The sequence below is a fragment of the Capricornis sumatraensis genome, chromosome 20 (genome assembly GCF_032405125.1).
Source record: "Capricornis sumatraensis isolate serow.1 chromosome 20, serow.2, whole genome shotgun sequence".
Classification (NCBI taxonomy): Eukaryota; Metazoa; Chordata; class Mammalia; order Artiodactyla; family Bovidae; genus Capricornis; species Capricornis sumatraensis.
The window spans coordinates 19,709,437-19,728,388 of NC_091088.1; the positions used below are offsets into that span (position 1 = coordinate 19,709,437).

Sequence of the window (18,952 nt, forward strand, 5' to 3'; positions counted from 1 at the left end):
TACCCAACTTAGGAGGAATCTTGTCTCAAAAGACCCATTGTACGTTAAAAATGCATCTGATTTACTAACAGTGTAAAGTGTGGAATCTTTCATGAGACTTATGGAAAGTTGTACTAAGGTGGAAAGCAGAAGGGTTTCCTGGCTCCAGAAGAGTTGTTTGGTGTATTGCTCGTCTGCCCTGTGGTCATGTGGGTGACCGTGAGGAGGAGCTGTGGCTCACTGCCCAGGAAAGATCAAAATGCAAAATTCAAAGCACAGCTTCTCCTGAAGGCATGCCACTTTCCACTGTTGTAGAAGTCTAGCCATCACAAGTCAGGGACTACCTGTAGCTCACGGACAGATGCCTGTATTCACTCTCCACGGGGAGGTCTGGGGACATCAGGCCCACGAGGAGGGTTTCTTGAAGGCAGTGGCAAGTCTCAGCTTGGCCCCCAGCAGCGGAGCACTGAGAGCAGCCGCCGGGTCTGGTGTCTGCGCAGCCACAGGTCTCCTGTGAGGAGGGGCTCGGTGACAGCACAGCTGGACCAGAGGGCCAGGGTTCAGGGAGCTCAGTGAGTTCCTCCTAGAATCAGAGGCAGCTTTTGCCATGGGCTGGTGTGCTCTGCTGCCGGCTTCTGACCTGGTTCACTTCCCTTCTTTGGGCTCAGTTCTTCCCCTGTGGACCCCCTACTGCCCTCAGCAAAGGGGCACATTCCATCACTTGGCCTCAGTTCAGCCCAGCTCACTGGTCTTGGAAGTCTTGAATTTCATCTTTGATCACCCTGGCTGGGGCCCCGCCAGCCCTGCCACCAGCCTGAAGGCTGGGGTTTCACCAGAGCAGAATTTCCAATACGGCCTCCTGTTTCCTTTCCTTTGATCAGCCCAAGCTGGTGTGACCACTGTGTCAGGAGGTGGCCAGGCTCCCTGCCATAATTCCTTTACATGACGTCCCTTTTATGGAAGAGTTTGTCTGCTTAGCCTCTAACAGGTTGGGAGTTTTTCGTCAGCAGCTGGATGGAGAGAGTGTGGTGGCTTCCCAGCTTGCGCAGTGGTAAAGAACCTGCCTGCCTGTGCAGGAGACACAAGAGGTGCGGGTTTGACCCCTGGGTCGGGAAGATCCCTTGGAGGAAGAAATGGCACGCTACTCCAGTATTCTTGCCTGGAGATGCCATGGACAGAGGAGCCTGGTAGGCTGCAGCTCACGGGGCCACAGAGAGTTGGACGCGACAGAGCACGCAGCGTGTGCATACCTGAGATAGCTTTTGCCGCTGCGTGCGGGCTCTGGACAGGGCGGTGTCTGTCGCGGAAGGTCCCACACGTGGGAGTAGAGGATGCCATTGGGTGTGGTGCTGGATCTTCCCTCACATCCACGACCAGTGAGAGCTCCCCAAACCCAGCTCGGGGCCTGAAGGCAGCACACAGCCGGGTGGGTCCTGGCTCTGCCAGGCCGGGTCCCCCTCACCCCCGCCCCTCACCTGCCCGAGCTGCTTCCTGTGGAGTGGCTGCCACAGGGACCACCTCTTGGCGCTTCTGCAGGCCTCTGGGCCAGCCCCCGTGTTGCTCGTTTGGAGTCGGCACCCCCGCCTTCATCGAGGCTCACCTTTGTGATTGGGCCTTTCCAAGCATCTTGCCCGCTTCTATAACTGGGCTGTTTTTAGAGCAGAGCCTGTAGCCAGTTCTGTGAGAGGATCACTGTGACAGAGGAGCACTTCCATGAAACCTCCTCCCAGTGCGTACAGCCAGGCTGGCGGGCGTGCTCTGTGGGTAGGGTGCCACAGAAAGGAGGATGTTCTCAGACAGGCGGATGAATGTCATTCCAGACACAAATAGTAACCGGGACCTTCCTGAGGACTCACCCAGACTGCCTGTTATCTTCAAAGCTGTTTACTGAGCATTCAAGTGCAGTGAGAGGTTTGGGGTCCCTTGGGGTTGAAATGACCAGCTTCTCAGTCTCCTAGGGACCAGGGTTCTTCGTGAGGCAGTGCTGTTCCCACTTCCTCACACTCCCCACGGCCTGGCGACCGTCACCTGGATGCCAGGGAGGTGACCTGCTCAAGCGTGCCTACCTGGGAGTCTCAGGGCCCTAGGAGCACGGAGGTTACTGTTTGGTTGACCAAGCCACAGCCCACGCACTCCATCTGGCTCAGACTGGTGCTTGGCCGAGGGTGATGGCCACTCAGGTCTCCTCTGACTGTTCCGTGGGACACGTCAGGTCCCCCTCTGCTTTTGGCGGCCTTTCCCTCTGTTCCCTCGAGCACCTCACCTCTTGCCGTGGCAGCTCTGCCTTCAGTGCCATCTGTCTTACTTGTGGAATTCATGGGATCCCATGCTGGTGTTACCCGCCTTTGCTAAATAACCCCGAGGGCTCCAGCCGCTCACACCCAGACAGCTGCCGTGCTGGCCAGTCCACAGGGGCCTCCCATTCCGCACTGGCTCCATCCTTGCACTTAGGGAGTTTGATCCTAGCTCGGACTTTCTGCTAGGAGACACGCTTCCTGGGAGCTAAGGAACCTTGTTTATCTTTCTCATCTCACTCCAGTCTTTCCCAGTCACGGCTTACTTCCTCCTCTGGGAAAGTTATGCCCAGGGCATTCTCGAGGAAAAGTGGATCTGTGTGGATCCCGTGTTCTAACTTCTTGACTGACGCACAGAGTTACAGAGTTTGCCTAAAAATGGAGAGACTTGTCTCTCTCAAGTTCTAACCCGAGTGCCTACAAGCGGCCTTGGTGGGAACTGCGTCAATGCATGAGGTCACAAGAGCAGTCAGGCTATGACTGCGCTCCATGGTGGGAACGGGCTGGCCCTCAGGGCCACCCCAAACTAATGCTGCTCCTCAACATTAGTGGGCTTGGGAATGATGGGCCTCGCTGTGGAAACAAAGTCTTCATGGCCCCACCCAGAAATTGACCTTGTGGTGGAGTCAAAATTTTTTTTTAAGTCTGAGGAATAAAGCGACGGGTCTGTGACCCCAGATGCCCCTCCCTGGGAACTGCTCTCACCTTCCCAGGCCCCTGGGGGGGGGAGTCAAGGGGCCTGTTCACTCCCTGCTTGTCTGTGTATGGATCCCTGGGAGCCACTGGCCTGGAGGAGGCTGCTGGGCAGGTTGTTCAGGCTGGTGACATCCTGGGACCATCCTGGGAGCCGGCTCCACGTCCACGGGGACCCAGGGTGACCTTGTCCAGAGTTTGGAGGTGAGCAACTCATGGGGAAGGGCCCGTGGGAGGCGTGAGCGAGTGCAGTGGATAAACCCACCGACGGGCTGCCCCTTCGCTGTCTGCGCGTCTCTCTGAGCTCGTCACCCTTCCATCTTAAAAGAGAACCTTCCTCCTTTTTATCTCTTCTTGTCTTTGACCTCAAGCTAGGCCGCTGCTCAGGGGTTTGCAGCCACCCGCTCTGTAGCCGCCTCACCTCACGCCTCTGCCCTGGTGTCTCGAGGGGACTCAGGCCCTTTCTCGTGACCTTTGCTCCTCAGTGTCCCTCTCGTGTGGTCTTGAACAAAGGCTCAGGAGCCTGGCAGATAAGATTGCTCGTGGCTTTGGCCTAGGGGGAGGGCTGCTCAGAGATTATGGGAAGGTGTTTTCCCCTCTCTGTTCAGAGGGTTTATGCAAATGCCAAATCTGTCCTGTCAGCTTTCAGTGCCAGCATGGCTGACGGTCGTCCTCCTCCCAGCTGTCCCTGCACACGCAGGCTTCCTCCCATGTGGCCCCGGCTTCCCGTGGGCAGGTGGCCTGTGGGAAGAGCCTGGTGAGCCTGCCGTCCTGCGTTCCCATGTAGTTGCTGTTGGGGCTGCCTGGTTTCCCAGGTCTCTTTCAGCTCTCCTCAGTGTTGTCGGAGAGCAGGACAGCCCAGGCCATGGCTGCACGTCGGGGCGCCAACTCGGCCCCGTGCTCTGTCCGTGCTCCCCAAAGCCTGACTGGGCGCAGGCCTTCCTGGTGCCCCTGCCCTTCCCCAGTAGGCTAGGGACAGCTTCCCCAGTCGGCATTGTGAATGAACTCTGTTGATTGTTCATCCAGTCCTTCCTCCCAAAACATCCGTCTTTAAAGTGATTGTTTATCGTTTGTATCTAGGTCTGAAACCACTTATCCCTGATTTGAGACCCCAGTCAGGGGAGGCGATTTGGGGCCCAGCTGGCTCATTCACCTCTCACTGTGGTCTGCAAAGTGCCCTGTCCCACAGGTGTTCCACCTGCATGATTTTCTGTATCCAGGTACCACCTAACACTATTGATTCATATTTTAAGATATGTCCCAGGAATTCCGTGGTAGCCCAGTGGTTAAGAGTCTGTGCTCTCACCACCGAGCACCCATGTTCAATCCCTGGCTAGGGAACTAAGACCCCACAAATTGCGTGCTGTGGTCAAAAAACCTTCATGGATTAAAAAACAAAAAAACTTTCACCTTTTAAACTTAAATACATTTTAAAAGGAAATTTATACCCTTAACATGTAACAGACACCAGATGATTTGTCCTGGTGAGTCACTGTAGAAACAAAGTAAAAAATAAAAATAGTTTTCTTCATACTAATTAAAATCAGGAGCCCAGTTTCCCACATTTTGGGGAACACGGGCGGACTTGCAGAAGGGTTCCCGCGTGTCCTGGGCTTGTTGTCGAGCTAAAGGAAGGTGGCACAGGCCTTCGGCTCCGTCATTGCAGAGCCAGCTCTGGCCCGTCCATGACACTCGCCGGAGAATGTGGGGCTCGAGGGATGCCTCCAGGCCTGGTTCTGGCGCTCATAAGATAGCCAGACCATCTTACTGCAGCCAGGGTGAGGAAGCCTTGCCTTTCAGAGGTCGGGGGGCTGCGCAGCCACCTGTCTGGCCACGGGTGCTGTGTGCCACGAGGGGAGAGGGTCCAGCGTTCTGCTTCCCCTTGCTGACGCACAGCCCTCAGTGCTCACACGGCTCCAGTGTGAATCACGCACGCCTTTGGTGCCCAGCTGCTTCTATCTCCCTGTGTTGGAAGAGCCACAGGTTGACAGAGCTGGGCCATTTTGATGACTCATGAAAATACCAGGGACCAAGGTGTTTCCTTTGCTGTTGTCTTTTCAGAATGAGAACAACACAGGAAGTGTAAAGGGGAAAGCAGCCTGGGGTGGCCTGGGACTGGCACGAGTCAGACTCGGGTTTCACTTCCTTCCTGGACACACTTCCAGGAGGACACGCTTGGAGCCAGCAGGGCAGTGGCTCAGCGTGTGGGGGCCGAGTTACAGGGTCTTATGCCTCTGTTCAGTGTCCTTAGGGTGGTTTTAAATGCTGGATGTTGTTCCTGGTGGGGGCTCTTAGCAGATAGTTGGCATGGAGCCTGCTCACTGGTGGATAGACTGATTGAAAAGTTCTGAAGATATCAGCAGGCGGTGATTGTTTTATGTTGTGTGAATAAAACTGATGTTTTGCTGGCATTCATGGAAAGTGGGGATGAATGTCAGGACCCATTTCATATGTCTGGCACAGTTCTGATCCAGAGCCCCACGGGTAGGCAGGACACTCCAGAAGCCTCTGAGAATTAGCATGTCTGGAATTGTCATGATGTGGTGGTCCTGTGTGCAGATCAGATTCTGGAATAAGAAAAGGCAGATGAATGGGGGAGCACAGCCCCTCTGAGGAAGAATCTGTGCCTAGAGATGGCATTGCCCACACCTTCTGGAGGGAAAGCAGGTTCCTGGCCTGTGGACGGGAATGCGCCAGGCTCACAATATCCACACAGTGCCCCCACCCTGGCTGCACAGAGCGTGGCAGCCAGCACACCACGCTGCAGGGGCGGGAGGGGGGTTAAAGAAGAAAGACAGTGCCTCTCAGTCAGCTAGAAGCCAGCCTGGCTCAGGTGGAGAGGGCTCTGTGAGCCTGAACGAAGCTGTTAACACTTGGAACAAGTGTCAGCAGCACCAGTGAGTGGAAGCCAGTAGCCTGGGAAAATACCTGACCGCAGAGGGTTCCCATCGTCATACCCCAGGAACTTCCTGGAAAACTGGCCAAGCACAGGCATGGCCAAAACCCCCAGGTGGCCTCCCGGAAGCGCTCTGTGCGCAGAGCTCTCAGGAGTCTGGTGTGCTCCTCTCTGGGCACGGTGGTGCTCCTGGTGACACGGGGCCCATGCTGCCCAGGCAGGTAGTGTGGGGCAAGCACCATGCTGAGCCCAGTGTGAAATGGCTTTCACTTCCAGGGGAAATATTTGATAACTTAGCAAGAACCTGTTAAAAGGTTGCCTCTTGTGGCCCCCTGATTCCACATCTTAAAAATTTACCCTTGAAAAGACAAGGTGTTCATAAAGACTTAATATAAAGGGTAGCTTTATTGTTTGTGTTTTTTAAACACAGAAATAGCTAACAGTAGAGAAACGCCCAGATTATGTAACAGACTGACAGTGAAGCACTGCTGTCCATGGCCGGGGGGTCCACTCCAGGCGGGGCAGTCTCCGAGCAGCCCTGACTCTACCGGCAGGGTCCTTGGTGGAGAGTGAACACAGGCAGAGGGGACACTCGGACATGCTAGGAACGGCTGTGCCAGGAGAGCCGGATGACGGGGGTTGTTGCCCTGCTTCACTTTCTGTGACTTTTATCTGATCGATGTGTCACAAGGCCAGCAGGTACCTTGGTATTGAACTGCTGTCGGTCTGCGACCCTGTGCTCTGGGTATTGCCCTGCTGAGCTGCCGCCTGGCCCCTACCCCTGTTCATGCGCTCAGGACCCAGCTGATCCCGCCCTCTGGGCAGGCTCAGCCGTGTGCGTTTCTGACTGGTGGTGACCTGTGGTCGGGGCGGGTTCTGACACTGTTGATTTGCCCTGCCCGTGAACAAAGGAACTGTCTAGGGCTTAGGTTTATATTTACAGAGTTTCTAACTCACTTGAAAACCGGGATTTTTTCAGTCATGTTCGCATCCTAAGTGCTGACGGTGCTGCCACCAGTGCGCCTGTCTCTAGGGCGCACACGCACGGGCCCCTTCCTCCTGCCCCACCCAGCGCCTGTGCGGTGGGCAAGGTAGGGATTCCGAGGGGCGCTGCTGGGTGGCCAGCTCCCCCGTGGCCCTGTGAGACAGTGCTCGTGGAGAGAGCCCCGCATGTCCGGTTCCAGGGGAGGTCTCCCATTGACAGAGCGCCTGCTGCCTTGTGTGTGGGGCATCCCTGGAGTGAGCCCTTAGGTCCCCGTCTCTCCTCCCACACAGTTTCTCTCACCAAATGGCAGAGTTGTCTGGTGGGAGGTGGCCCCAGACCTATTAACCCCTCTGTGATTTCAGCCGTCAAGCTGAGCCACCAAAGAAGGAGACTGCGTCCACAGGACCCCAGGTGAAGAGAGCCGACGAGTGGAAGGACCCCTGGCGCCGGTCCAAGTCTCCGAAGAAGAAACTCGGGGTGTCAGTTTCCCCTAGCCGTGCTCGACGGCGTCGAAAAACATCAGCCTCGTCGGCCTCTGCTTCCAATTCCTCCAGGTAAGAGAGGTCAGCAGGACTGAGTGTGTCTGTCTTCTTAGCAAGGCTGGGTTCTGGAGCATCGCCGGCTAACAGGACTGATACTTAGCACTGAGGCGAGGCCTCCGTGGACCCCAGAATAAACGGTGAGGTGAGCCAGGGTGGGGGCAGCCCAGAGTGGAGCGCGGGCCTGGGCAGGGGTCAACAAGAGGCGTTGCTGGTTGGGGAGCCAAGAGCAGCCTGAGCCGGTGTCCAGGCAGTTCTCCCATCTCCTGCGAGCTCCGGTCGGCCTCTCTGAAACGTGTGTGTGCACCAGGTCTGCACAAACAAGTGAGGACGCTGTGGGTGGCGAGAGTGGGGGCGCTCCCTGAAGAGGGAGGAGGCTGGAGGTGCCTGTGGACTCAGCATTTCCACTACCTGCCCCGGTGGACACACAGATACACACGTGTGTGTCTGCCTGGGTCAGACTCGCTCGTCAGCGCTCACGGGCACGTGTCCTGGCTCTGCCCGAGGGCCTGGGAGCTGTGTCACTCTTGACCGTGAGCATACCAGCACCTAGATATTGGTTTCTGAGCACCTCTCCCAAGAGAAGGGGGCTGGACTGCCGCATCCACGAGGTGCCCCATAGGGGGTGCGTCTGTGTGCGGGAACGGGGGCGGGGTGCGTCTGTGTGAGCGGGGGCAGCGTGCGTCTGTGTGAGCGGGGGCGGGGTGCGTCTGTGAGCGGGAGCGGGGTGCGTCTGTGAGCGGGAGTGGTGTCGGGGTGCGTCTGTGTGCGGGAGCGGTGTCGGGGTGCGTCTATGTGCAGGAGCGGGGGCGGGGTGTGTCTATGTGCGGGAGCGGGGGCGGGGTGCGTCTGTGTGAGCGGGGGCAGCGTGCGTCTGTGAGCGCGGGCGGCGTGCGTCTGTGTGAGCGGGGGCGGGGTGCGTCTGTGAGCGGGGGCGGGGTGCGTCTGTGAGCGGGAGTGGTGTCGGGGTGCGTCTGTGTGCGGGAGCGGTGTCGGGGTGCGTCTGTGCGGGAGCGGGGGCGAGGTGCGTCTGTGTGCGGGGGCGGGGTGCGTCTGTGAGCGGGAGTGGTGTCGGGGTGCGTCTGTGTGCGGGAGCGGTGTCGGGGTGCGTCTGCGGGAGCGGTGTCGGGGTGCGTCTGTGCGGGGGCGGGGTGCGTCTGTGAGCGGGAGTGGTGTCGGGGTGCGTCTGTGTGCGGGAGCGGTGTCGGGGTGCGTCTGTGCGGGAGCGGGGGCGAGGTGCGTCTGTGTGCGGGGGCGGGGGCGGGGTGCGTCTGTGCGGGGGCGGGGTGCGTCTGTGAGCGGGAGTGGTGTCGGGGTGCGTCTGTGTGCGGGAGCGGTGTCGGGGTGCGTCTGCGGGAGCGGTGTCGGGGTGCGTCTGTGCGGGAGCGGGGGCGGGGTGCGTCTGTGTGCGGGGGTGGGGCGCGTCTGTGAGCGGGAGCGGGGCGCGTCTGTGTGCGGGGGCGGGGCGCGTCTGTGTGCGGGGGCGGGGCGCGTCTGTGAGCGGGGGCGGGGCGCGTCTGTGAGCGGGGGCGGGGCGCGTCTGTGAGCGGGGGCGGGGTGCGTCTGAGCGGGAGTGGTGTCGGGGTGCGTCTGTGCGGGAGCGGGGGCGGGGTGCGTCTGTGTGCGGGGGCGGGGCGCGTCTGTGAGCGGGGGCGGGGTGCGTCTGTGAGCGGGGGCGGGGTGCGTCTATGTGCGGGAGCGGGGGCGGGGTGCGTCTGTGTGCGGGAGCGGTGTCGGGGTGCGTCTGAGCGGGGGCGGGGTGCGTCTGTGAGCGGGAGTGGTGTCGGGGTGCGTCTGTGTGCGGGAGCGGTGTCGGGGTGCGTCTGCGGGAGCGGTGTCGGGGTGCGTCTGTGCGGGAGCGGGGGCGGGGCGCGTCTGTGAGCGGAGGCGGGGCGCGTCTGTGAGCGGGAGCGGGGCGCGTCTGTGAGCGGGGGCGGGGCGCGTCTGTGAGCGGGGGCGGGGCGCGTCTGTGAGCGGGGGCGGGGTGCGTCTATGTGCGGGAGCGGGGGGGGGCGCGTCTGAGCGGGAGCGGTGTCGGGGTGCGTCTGTGTGCGGGAGCGGTGTCGGGGTGCGTCTGTGCGGGGGCGGGGTGCGTCTATGTGCGGGAGCGGGGGCGGGGTGCGTCTGTGTGCGGGAGTGGTGTCGGGGTGCGTCTGTGTGCGGGAGCGGTGTCGGGGTGCGTCTGTGAGCGGGAGCGGTGTCGGGGTGCGTCTGTGTGCGGGAGCGGTGTCGGGGTGCGTCTGTGCGGGAGCGGGGGCGAGGTGCGTCTATGTGCTGGAGCGGGGGCGGGGCGGGGGAAGACGCCTCACCCCTGCTTTCCCTGGGCCAGGTCCTCCTCACGGTCGTCGTCCTATTCCGGCTCCGGCTCATCCCGCTCCCGGTCCCGCTCCTCGTCCTACAGCTCCTACTCCAGCCGGTCCTCCAGGCACAGCTCGTTCTCAGGCAGCCGGTCCAGGTGAGCTGTGGGGAGAAGCGTGGAACCCAGCTGAGGAACCTGGGGGTTCTGGCGATCCCAGGGCGTGGGGCTCACCCTCAGTTGGCCCTGTGTGAGCAGTGTGTGACACTGTACCCACAACAGAGCCCTGTGTCTGAGCTGTTCTCACAACGTCAGGGACACTTTCTTCACTGCTGACCCTTCCCCCAGGCTGTGTCCGAGAGCCCTATGTTCGGCAGCCTCCCCACCAGCTCCCCCGTGACAGCTGATGGGGTGCTGCCTGCCCCCAGCATCTTTCACCAGAGGTGCATTCAGGAAATGAGCACGAGCCACTTCAGGCTGAGCAGTTGCCCCTTGGGCAGTGGACGGTAGGGTGCTCTCCTCACACCTCTGCTCCCCAGCAGGTCCCGGTCCTTCTCCTCGTCCCCATCGCCGTCCCCGACACCCTCCCCACACAGACCTGCCAGAGCCAAGGGGGAGCCAGTTCCGCCTCCCACGAAAGCAGGGTGAGTGCTGCCAACGGGCCCTGGGGAAGAGGGGCAGGCCTGGCCTTGCGATTTCTGGACCTCCGGCCATGGGCCACATCTCTCCATTGGAGCCGTGGCCCTGCCAGGCTCCCTGTCATCCTTTACCTTCTTCACTGCTTCTGCCATTGGTCATATTGGTCCTTCTCAACAGACATGTCGAAGGGAGGGGTTAGAAGCGTCTAGAACTTGGCACGTGAACTGCATGGCAACTGGCGTGCAGGGTCAGGGAGCACTGCCCCCCGACGCTGGCTGTCCCTGCACGAGTCTGCCCCAACCCTGCTGCAGGGCTTCCTCCTGAGCAGGGTCAGCTCTGGGGCTTTGGGCAGCCCCCTGTTAAAAAGTGAATGGTGTTGGGGTACAGCTTCCATCCCAGATACTGCAGCCACCTCCCCGGTGCCATCGGCCGTGAGACCCCTGCGCAGTGCCGGGCCCAGCCCCGAGTCTCACAGGTGGGGTCTGTGTGTGGGCTCAGTCCTGTTGCCGTGCTGCGCAGCCGCCTGTAACCCAGACACTGTGCCCCACTGGCAGGTTCGCCCTGTGGCCCATCAGTCCCATGCGTGTTCAGGGTACTCAACACTGGCAGGGTATCTTCCTCACGCAACAGTGAAGAATTGCTTTGGGGCCATTTTCCTGCTTGCCTAAGGTCCCCACACGCGCGCACACCCAGCCTTACCTGAGGGCTGCCGCCCCCACCATGCAGGGCAGGGGTCAGGGTGCTGTTACTGAAGGAGCGTGACCTGGCTCATGGGCTCTCCTCCAGAGCTCTCCCAATGGCCCTCATTTTCCTCCTCCTGCCTTTGAGGAAGAGGCAGGGTGATGCTTGGTGTGCGGTGGGGTCTGCAGGAAACAGCGCCTCAGGGCAGGGGGCAGGGGAAGCACGTGTGTGTGGTACCCACGCCCCGAGGTTGGCCAGCAGGGCTGAGGCCTGCCCGGCGGGTCTGAGCTCCCTGTGTCCCACATGACAGAGAGAAGCTGCTGAAGAAGCCAGCCCCTCCTCCAGCCCTACCGCAGGCCCCCAAAACCACCACCACTGCCCCCGAGCCCACCAAGCCCGGCGGAGACCCTCGGGAAGCCAGGAGGAGGGAGCGGCAGGCCAGGAGCCCCCCCAGGAGGTGAGTGTCCCGCCTTCCAGAGCTGGGGGAGGGGTGCTCCCAGGGACTCAGCATGTCCTCCAGCCTTGGTGTCCCAGGAGCTTGACGGCGGAGTCCCCTCCTGGTGGTGCCGGGGGAGTTGGGGCTGGTGAGGGTGTGGTTTGACTCACTTTGAGGGGGAGTCCTCTATAGAAATCCGAGCCCCGCCTGATTTCGCTGGCCAGTCCCTGGTGGAGTGTTGATCTTGGGCCAGTGAGCCCCGGCTTTGGGGGGCGCCATGTGTTGAGGCCCCAGAAGCGTGAGCTGCAGCCTCTTGGTTGTATTGCAGGCGCACGGTCAGTGGCAGCGGCAGCGGCAGCAGCTACAGTGGCTCCAGTTCCAGATCCAGGTCATTGTCATGTCTCTGCTGCCCCCGTCCCGTCCCGGCAGCCTCTGCCTGCAGTCAGGGCCCAGGAAACCCCGGACAGAGGCCACCTTGGGTGCGCGCAGCCCCTGCCTCGGGCTGGCCCCATGGCTCCGCAGAGTTCTGGCGAGGATGAGCAGGCCGAGGCAGCTGGGGGACAGCCTGTTGAAAAGATCTGAGACAGGAAAAAGCAGAAGAGCATTCTGCCATTTAGTTTAAAAAGAAGATGGTATCAGATTAGTCCTGAGATTCCTTCAATTCAATTTTCTGTTTCACTTGTAGGCAGCAGGTGGTATACACATTTGCCTGAATCTGTCCGAGTAGGTCTGCGGTCTGTTAAAGACCTAACTTTCAGGAAGGCTGGGCTCTGGGCTTCCCTGGTGGTTCAGTGGTTAGGAACCCACCCACCAGCACAGGGGATGCGGGGCAACTGAACCTGTGCACCACTAGAAAAAGCCCTTGAGCGGCAGCAAAGACCCAGCACTGCCAAAAATACTGCGTACGAAAGGCTGCCTCTTGCCTTCCCCGCTGGAGCTCGGGACGTGGGGCTGGTGGTTTTCTCAGAGGGCGGAGCCCTCGTATAGCCTGGGCTGTGACGGGACCGGACTAAAGAGACCATCCATGTCTCAAGCCTCCCGAGCCAGCCCCTCAGGGCGTCGCTGACGCAGCATGTGCTCGTCCTTCATCCCATCCCTACCCTCTGTTGTGTGTTGGTCACACCCAGTCGTGCATCCCTGCCCAGCTAGCAGAATGGTCACCATGAGCACAAGGGCCTGGCCCCGGCCATGTAGGCATCCCCTTACTGGGTGGCACCTGTAAACTGTCCAGAGCCCCTAAAGATTCAGGCTGGTGGGTTCCCCTTCCTTGGGGTTCAGGGCCGTGTGGGCACAGACGTGTTTGTGTGTGCAGATCGCTGAGCGTGAGCAGTGTGTCCTCGGTGTCCAGTGCCACGTCGAGCAGCAGTTCAGCACACAGCGTGGACTCGGATGACATGTACGCAGACCTGGCCAGCCCCGTGTCCTCGGCTAGCTCACGGTCCCCCACCCCAGCCCAGACCAAGAAGGAGAAAGGTAGGCGCCTACAAGGTGTGCCGGGCCTTGGGGTCCAGAGAGAAGAGGCGGTGTGGGCTGGTTGTCCTCTGTCCACTGATGACACCTTCCCAAGACAGCACACAGGCAGCTGCCTCACTGGAAGAGAGGCTGAGACGGTGTTTTTCATTGGCAGGAAAATCTAAGAAGGAAGATGGTGTGAAAGTGGATAAGCGGAAACGGGATTCGTCCACACAGCCGCCTAAACCCTCAAGAACCGCCGCGGGCGGCAGGTCCTCCCAGCAGCCCACCACCCCCCAGCAGGCGCCACCAGGCCAGCCCCCAGCGGCCGCATTCATTGCCCACAAGGAGATCAAGTTGACGCTGCTGAACAAGGTGGGGCTGTGGGCAGTGCTGTTGGGACCCCAGGACCCACGGCTGGGCCAGCTAGTGGCTTTCCACATTGCCTGGCTCGTCCTGCCCTGATGGACAGCCTCAGGGGCAGTGCCGCGTGGGCAGGGGGTTGACAGTGGGAGATGAGCCAATTACCACAGGACAACCCTGGGACCTGGGTCGGGAGGCAGAACAGACATGGCCTTTCTGAGTTGGCATCCACAGTGCCCAGGGGACTGGAAGGCCTGAATCCCATCCCTGGCGTGCAGGCCCAGAGACCATGGGCCCTGCCTCACTTGGGGCCATGTGGTACAGGGGCCCCAAGGAGGGCCCGCGGGAGCAGAGAGCAGGTGGCTGCCTGTGTCCACTCAGGCCCTGGTCCTGACTGCACACCCGTCATTCCAGGCCACTGACAAGGGGAGCAGGAAGCGCTACGAGCCCTCAGACAAGGACAGGCAGAGCCCACCGCCAGCCAAGCGCGCCAACCTCTCCCCAGACCGAGGTGAGCCTCTGCCTCTGGAGCCACACTTCGTGTGCCCTGAGAAGTGTTGAAGCCCCCAGGGGCCTTCTGACCAGGTGGTCTGCATCCGTCAGCATTAGTTTTAGAGAGAGCCGCTGGCCCAGGCAGAGCCTCTTCCTGGCTTGCTCCGCTAGTAAAGTGAAACCCCGAGTGTTGCCAGGGCATCTTTCCCCCTAAAATAGAAGGAGCGGGCCCAGCACACACCACCAGGAGCAGGAGGAGTTCACGGCGCACCCCTGAAAAACATCCCCCACCCCTGCTAGGCCACCCGCATGCCTCTTGAGTGTTGGGACCCCTCTGTGTGCCCTCACTCGGGCCCCACACTCAGGGCAGCAAGCACTCCTCTTCTTGATCTTGCCTGCGGTATGTAAGCAGCCGTGTGTTTTTGTTCCCTGCTTGAAGACCTACACTGTGAGTTTCTTCCAAGTCAGCAGAGGAGGGTTTTGGTCTGCCTGGCCTTGCACACTGGAAGCTCCTTGTTTTGTATGACGCTGATGGTGGCTCAGGAAACCAAAACCCAAATTAGACCTGGCCACTTTTGAGAATGAGGAAGCTGAGCTGAATGGCCACCGCTCTTTGGCATGGGGTCACTGGGGGCCAGAGAGAGGCTGCCACTTCCCTGCCTGTGCCCATTAGCCGCTGTGCAGCTGGACCCATGTGGAGCTGGGACCCTGGTCTTATGTTGTCCCGTCACTCAGGTTCTCGGGACCGGAAGTCAGGTGGGAGAGTCAGTTCCCCGAAGCCAGAGCGGCAGAGGGGCCAGAATTCCAAGGCCCCCTCGGCCCCGACAGACAGGTGAGTATCTCCCCACAAATCCCCCTCCCCCCACACTGGGCACAGCACATCGGGTTCTTGGCCGCAGAGAGGGCCAGCCAAGCTTCCTCACCAGGCGGAGGCCTGGGCTGTCAGGACTAGCTCAGGGCAGGCTTAGAGGTGCTGGGTGCGTTACGCTGGCTGTGTCTTCACCCTGGGCCACCAGCGGGTCCTAGAGTGCAGGGCAGTTCGGGAGCACGTGGCTTGCGACCGAAGGAGCAGGGGCCAGTTGGCAGCAGCTCTTCCCTCCGTCCCACTCAGTTCGAGAAGCAGGAGCGGGGCTCACCTTTTCCCTGGAAGCAGGCTGAGTCCCTGCGCATCAGCACCCCAGGTTTGGGTGGGGGGCCAGGAAGGAGGGGCACGGGCACAGCCCTACACCCCCAGCCCCCGGCCCACAGCGCTGCTTGAAGTCAGGGTCAGCAGTGTGGGTTCTACCTTGGCACCGAGCAGGAGGACCAGGTCGGTGGGCTCCAGGCGAGCCCCAGTGCTGTGCCTTCCACCTCCCAGGTGTGCTCCGCGATCGGGGCATGGGAGGAGCACGGGGGGCCATGCTGACTGTGGCCAGAACCCGAGCTGGACCCCGGACGCTCGTCTGTGTTGGGGGCCTCTTCCGCTGGGGAGTGGGTGCCTTCTGTCTAGCACGTACAGCTCCTAGGACCCACGCCCCTGGCAGGAGGTTCTCAAAGAGCAGCCCTCTCTGATGGCCTCCCCACCCCTGCAGGAAGCGCCCGCTGTCACCCCAGTCCAAGAGCTCCAGCAAGGTCACCAGCGTGCCTGGCAAAGCCTCGGACACCAGCACCACTGTCACTGCGGGCACCAAGTCAGGGAAGGCCAGCACACTGTCACGGCGGGAGGAGCTGCTGAAGCAGCTCAAGGCTGTGGAGGACGCCATCGCCCGCAAGCGGGCCAAGATCCCCGGGAAGGTGTAGCCCGGGCTCTGCTCCCCGAGGCAGGGACTCACCTGTTTTTATAAATAGGGTAAGCGCAGCCATTTTGGATTTTGCAGTTAATGTCTTATTTTGGCTGTGATTCTTTTTAAAAATTAAAAAAGAAAAAAAAAGTTTCTCAGCTGGAAAAGAAGCCACACATGTAATGAAGATGACGCTGAATCCCAGACTGAACCAACCCCTTCCCAGAGCAGAAGTCCCGCGAGCCCGGTGGGTGAGGGCACGGCGGCAGCGAGGACCAGCTCCGATTTTATGTCAGTTACGAGTCCTCCCTCCGCTCAGGCAGGCGTCCCCAGCTCTGCCCTCCTCCTGTAACCGGGAACACTGAGTGCTGCCGAGCGTCTTCCCCACCCTGCCATCCCCAGGATCAAAAATATATATATTCTTGACTGAAGTCTGATTGGGAAATACTCCTGTCTTTTATTTTAAGCATCAAATTGTTTTAGTTGATTTAAAAAGGAAAAAAAGAAAAACACAGAAAAGACTGAAAAAAAAAAAAAAACAGGCCAAGGGTATTGTTGGGCATCTGTCAGATGTGGAGGGTCTTTTTTTGAGGGGTCTCCTAAAATAAAATATTTTGATAAACAGCTGTGTTGCCCTGGTGGTGATGTTTGCCTGTGCCCAGCCCCCCTGCATCCTCCCCTTGGTGATGCCCACTGGGCATCGCTGGCTGAAGGAGGCCGCTGAGATGCCCCTGGAGCTGCTAGCCCGGCCCCTAGCATGCTCGTCTGGTTTCCTTGCAGTGGCTGGCCTGGCGGGGCTTCCTGAGGGCCGCCATCTCTGCTTGGACTGGAGGCCACCTTCCTGGTGGGCCCTGGACCAGAGATTACTCCAGCCTACAAGCCAGTTCTCCACCGAGTGCCTCACACGAGGTTGGACCCCACGCGGACGTGCAGGTGTCTGTGTGTGAGACATTCCAGTGGGGCCATACTACCGTCCCATTGCAGGGCAGGAACACCGCCATGCCCTGCTCAGCCCCTGCTCCCCTCCCAGGGGACCAGGACCACTGGAGGGAGACCCTTCCTTGTGGGTTGACTTTGCAGAGGTGCCAGGGGCCTGGGAGTGCCCCTGCCCAGACCCTATCAGGGCCTCTGCCCTCGGAAGACTACCTTTAAAGCAAGTCTCATGAGTCCTGGCAGATGACTCACCTCCCAGAACTTCGCTGTGAGGGCGTCAGGAGGAGCCACCTAGGGCTCTGGCCTGGGGTCGTGACCCTGGAGCTGCATGCAGTGACCAGGTCCTCTGCCCCAAGGCTGCGTGGCCCTTCAAATGTGGGACAGGAGAGCTGGGCGGGAGCCAGCACTGCAGGGCCTCCAGTGGCCTGTCCGCAGCGCCAGCCCCGCAGCACAGCACACGTAAGGCCTCTTGCACCACCGGCCTCATCATGGCATGTGTCTGGGTAATTTTTCAGGTCTTACCTGGTTTGCCATCAGGTCAAAGCCAGTTGCAGAGGGAACTCCCATTCTCCAAGTGGGCGGCCTTCGAGGACATGGGGCCGGAATGCAGGACAACTTGGGTTGATAGCCTGGCCCTGCACGCTGGGCCCCAGGTGCTGGGCTCCGCCAGCCAGCCAGGCAGTGATGACCTCTGAAGCCAGGAGTCCACAAGTGAGCCCCCAGGCAGGTCTCTGCAGTCAGCCAAGGGGCTGGCCTGACCTGATCTTTCATGCCTGGGCTGGACCTGTGGCCTTGGGTCCCTGGACCAGGGCTAGGTTTAAACTGGCAGCTTGGCCTCTGCCACCTGCGGGCAGGGACCTGTCCCAGGAGGGCTGAGAGCACACCCTGAGCCAGCTCCACCACAGGTCTAGTGGAAAGAACATTCCAGGCCAAGCATCTGGGAAAAGGGAGGCTCCGTGGTGTAATGGGTTCTCAGCATCTCTGCCCTCCGGGGAACGTGCGGCCAAGCTGTTCACCTGCGAAGATGGGAGCCGCGACCTGTTCCTCAAGCCAAAGCTCTGCTTCCCGCCCCTCCTCCAGCCTCCTCCTCTGCAGCAGACCCCGCCCCTCCAGCCTCCTCCTCTGCGGCAGGCCCCGCCCCTCCAGCCTCCTCCTCTGTGGCAGACCCGGACCTGACCTGGCAGACCTGGACCTGACCTGAGCCTTCCCTGCCCACTGGCATTCCTCCCACCCCAGGGCCTTTGCACACACTATTTCCTATTCCTGGAACTCTGACCCAGCTGTGCCCCACACTTCCTCTCGCAGCTCCGACTCTCCCTTGTCCACTACCCGAGTGCCATCCTCGAGCTGGCCCTCTGGAGGGTAAACTGAAACCCCAGCCTTCTGAGTTTTCTCCTGTTAACCCTCCTCTTCTCCAGGGAAGGGGTCAGGTCTCAGTTACACCTCCCTGCCCCTGGCTGGTGAATGGACTGCTGCACCCCCCACCATGAGGAGCAGCAGCCCTCAGGACCTCTGCCCGCCAGCCCACCCCGCAGGTTCCACCTCCAGCTTCAGATGAGGCCTTCTCCCCTTCTCTTGAAAGGGTGAGAAAAAGAAGACACCATGTTTTTAGTTTATAATTTTTCTAACTCAAATGTGGAGTATAGTCTCCAATGAATGAGTGAACACATCGAGCTAATGGGGCAGCTCAGTTCAATGACAGTGAAGGTCCCTCGGGTTTCTCATGATGGGAGTCACACCTGCCTGCCTCCCCACGAGCCTGCTGTCGTCTACCGCTGACTCGGAAACACCCTCCCACCCTGTGCCAACTGTCCAGCACCCCAGCCCCTCAGGCCTGTATGCCCCAGATGACAGCGGTCCGCCTTCATTGGCAGGAGGAGTTGGGCTGAAAGGAGGCACAAGCCCTGAGTATACAAGCAGGGACCCCCACCCTGGCCACCCAGCCCCTGAAGGGCCATGGACTAGGACAAGGCAGAGAGATTGCTCCCAACAGTGCAAAGTTTGGGGAGCACAAGGAAACTGGACTGTGGCACAGACTCACCATGGGCAGCACTGCCTGGGCCCAGTGGTCGAGAAGGCCATGCTACAGGAGGGAAGCGGGAGGGGATTGCCACCCCTGCTTTACAGACGGTACTGAGGTCTTCCCCTAGGTCTCCCCATAAGATGGGGGAGAACTTTGAGCCTGGAGTTGCAAGAGCCTAGAGCAAACCTGTCCTGCAGTCCACCTCCCCACCTCAGGCCCACTTGGGCTGCTCCTATCCAGCCAGGGCTGCAAGGGCTCTGAGTCACAGGCAGGGACAGAGGGACTGTCCCTGCTGAGTCTGTCCGTGTGTCTCCTGCCCTGGATCTGCCTTTTTCTCTCTCCGCTGCCTTCTGTCCGCAGTGTCTGCATCTGTCTGAGTCTCCTTGGATCTCTGTGCCTATCTCCTTCCATCCCTCCTCCCGTACCTCCATTTCCCACTCTGTGCCCCCTCCATCCCCTTTCTGCATCTCTCCAGGCAGGGACTTGGGAGC

General features: G+C 60.3%; 1 protein-coding gene across 2 annotated transcripts in view; it reads left to right on the plus strand.

The window, feature by feature from the left end:
• The window catches only part of ZC3H18 (zinc finger CCCH-type containing 18), a 43,226-nt gene extending 27,146 nt beyond the window's left edge, over nucleotides 1-16,080 (plus strand). For both annotated transcript variants that reach the window (XM_068991957.1, XM_068991958.1), the window contains 10 exons: nucleotides 7,210-7,401; nucleotides 9,716-9,841; nucleotides 10,225-10,326; nucleotides 11,313-11,459; nucleotides 11,767-11,826; nucleotides 12,751-12,911; nucleotides 13,066-13,265; nucleotides 13,668-13,764; nucleotides 14,481-14,577; nucleotides 15,317-16,080. In XM_068991957.1, coding sequence (XP_068848058.1) covers nucleotides 7,210-7,401; nucleotides 9,716-9,841; nucleotides 10,225-10,326; nucleotides 11,313-11,459; nucleotides 11,767-11,826; nucleotides 12,751-12,911; nucleotides 13,066-13,265; nucleotides 13,668-13,764; nucleotides 14,481-14,577; nucleotides 15,317-15,524 — 1,390 coding nt within the window. In that variant the 3' untranslated portion in view covers nucleotides 15,525-16,080. The remainder of the gene's footprint in view (nucleotides 1-7,209; nucleotides 7,402-9,715; nucleotides 9,842-10,224; nucleotides 10,327-11,312; nucleotides 11,460-11,766; nucleotides 11,827-12,750; nucleotides 12,912-13,065; nucleotides 13,266-13,667; nucleotides 13,765-14,480; nucleotides 14,578-15,316) is intronic.
• The last annotated feature ends 2,872 nt before the right edge of the window (nucleotides 16,081-18,952 follow it).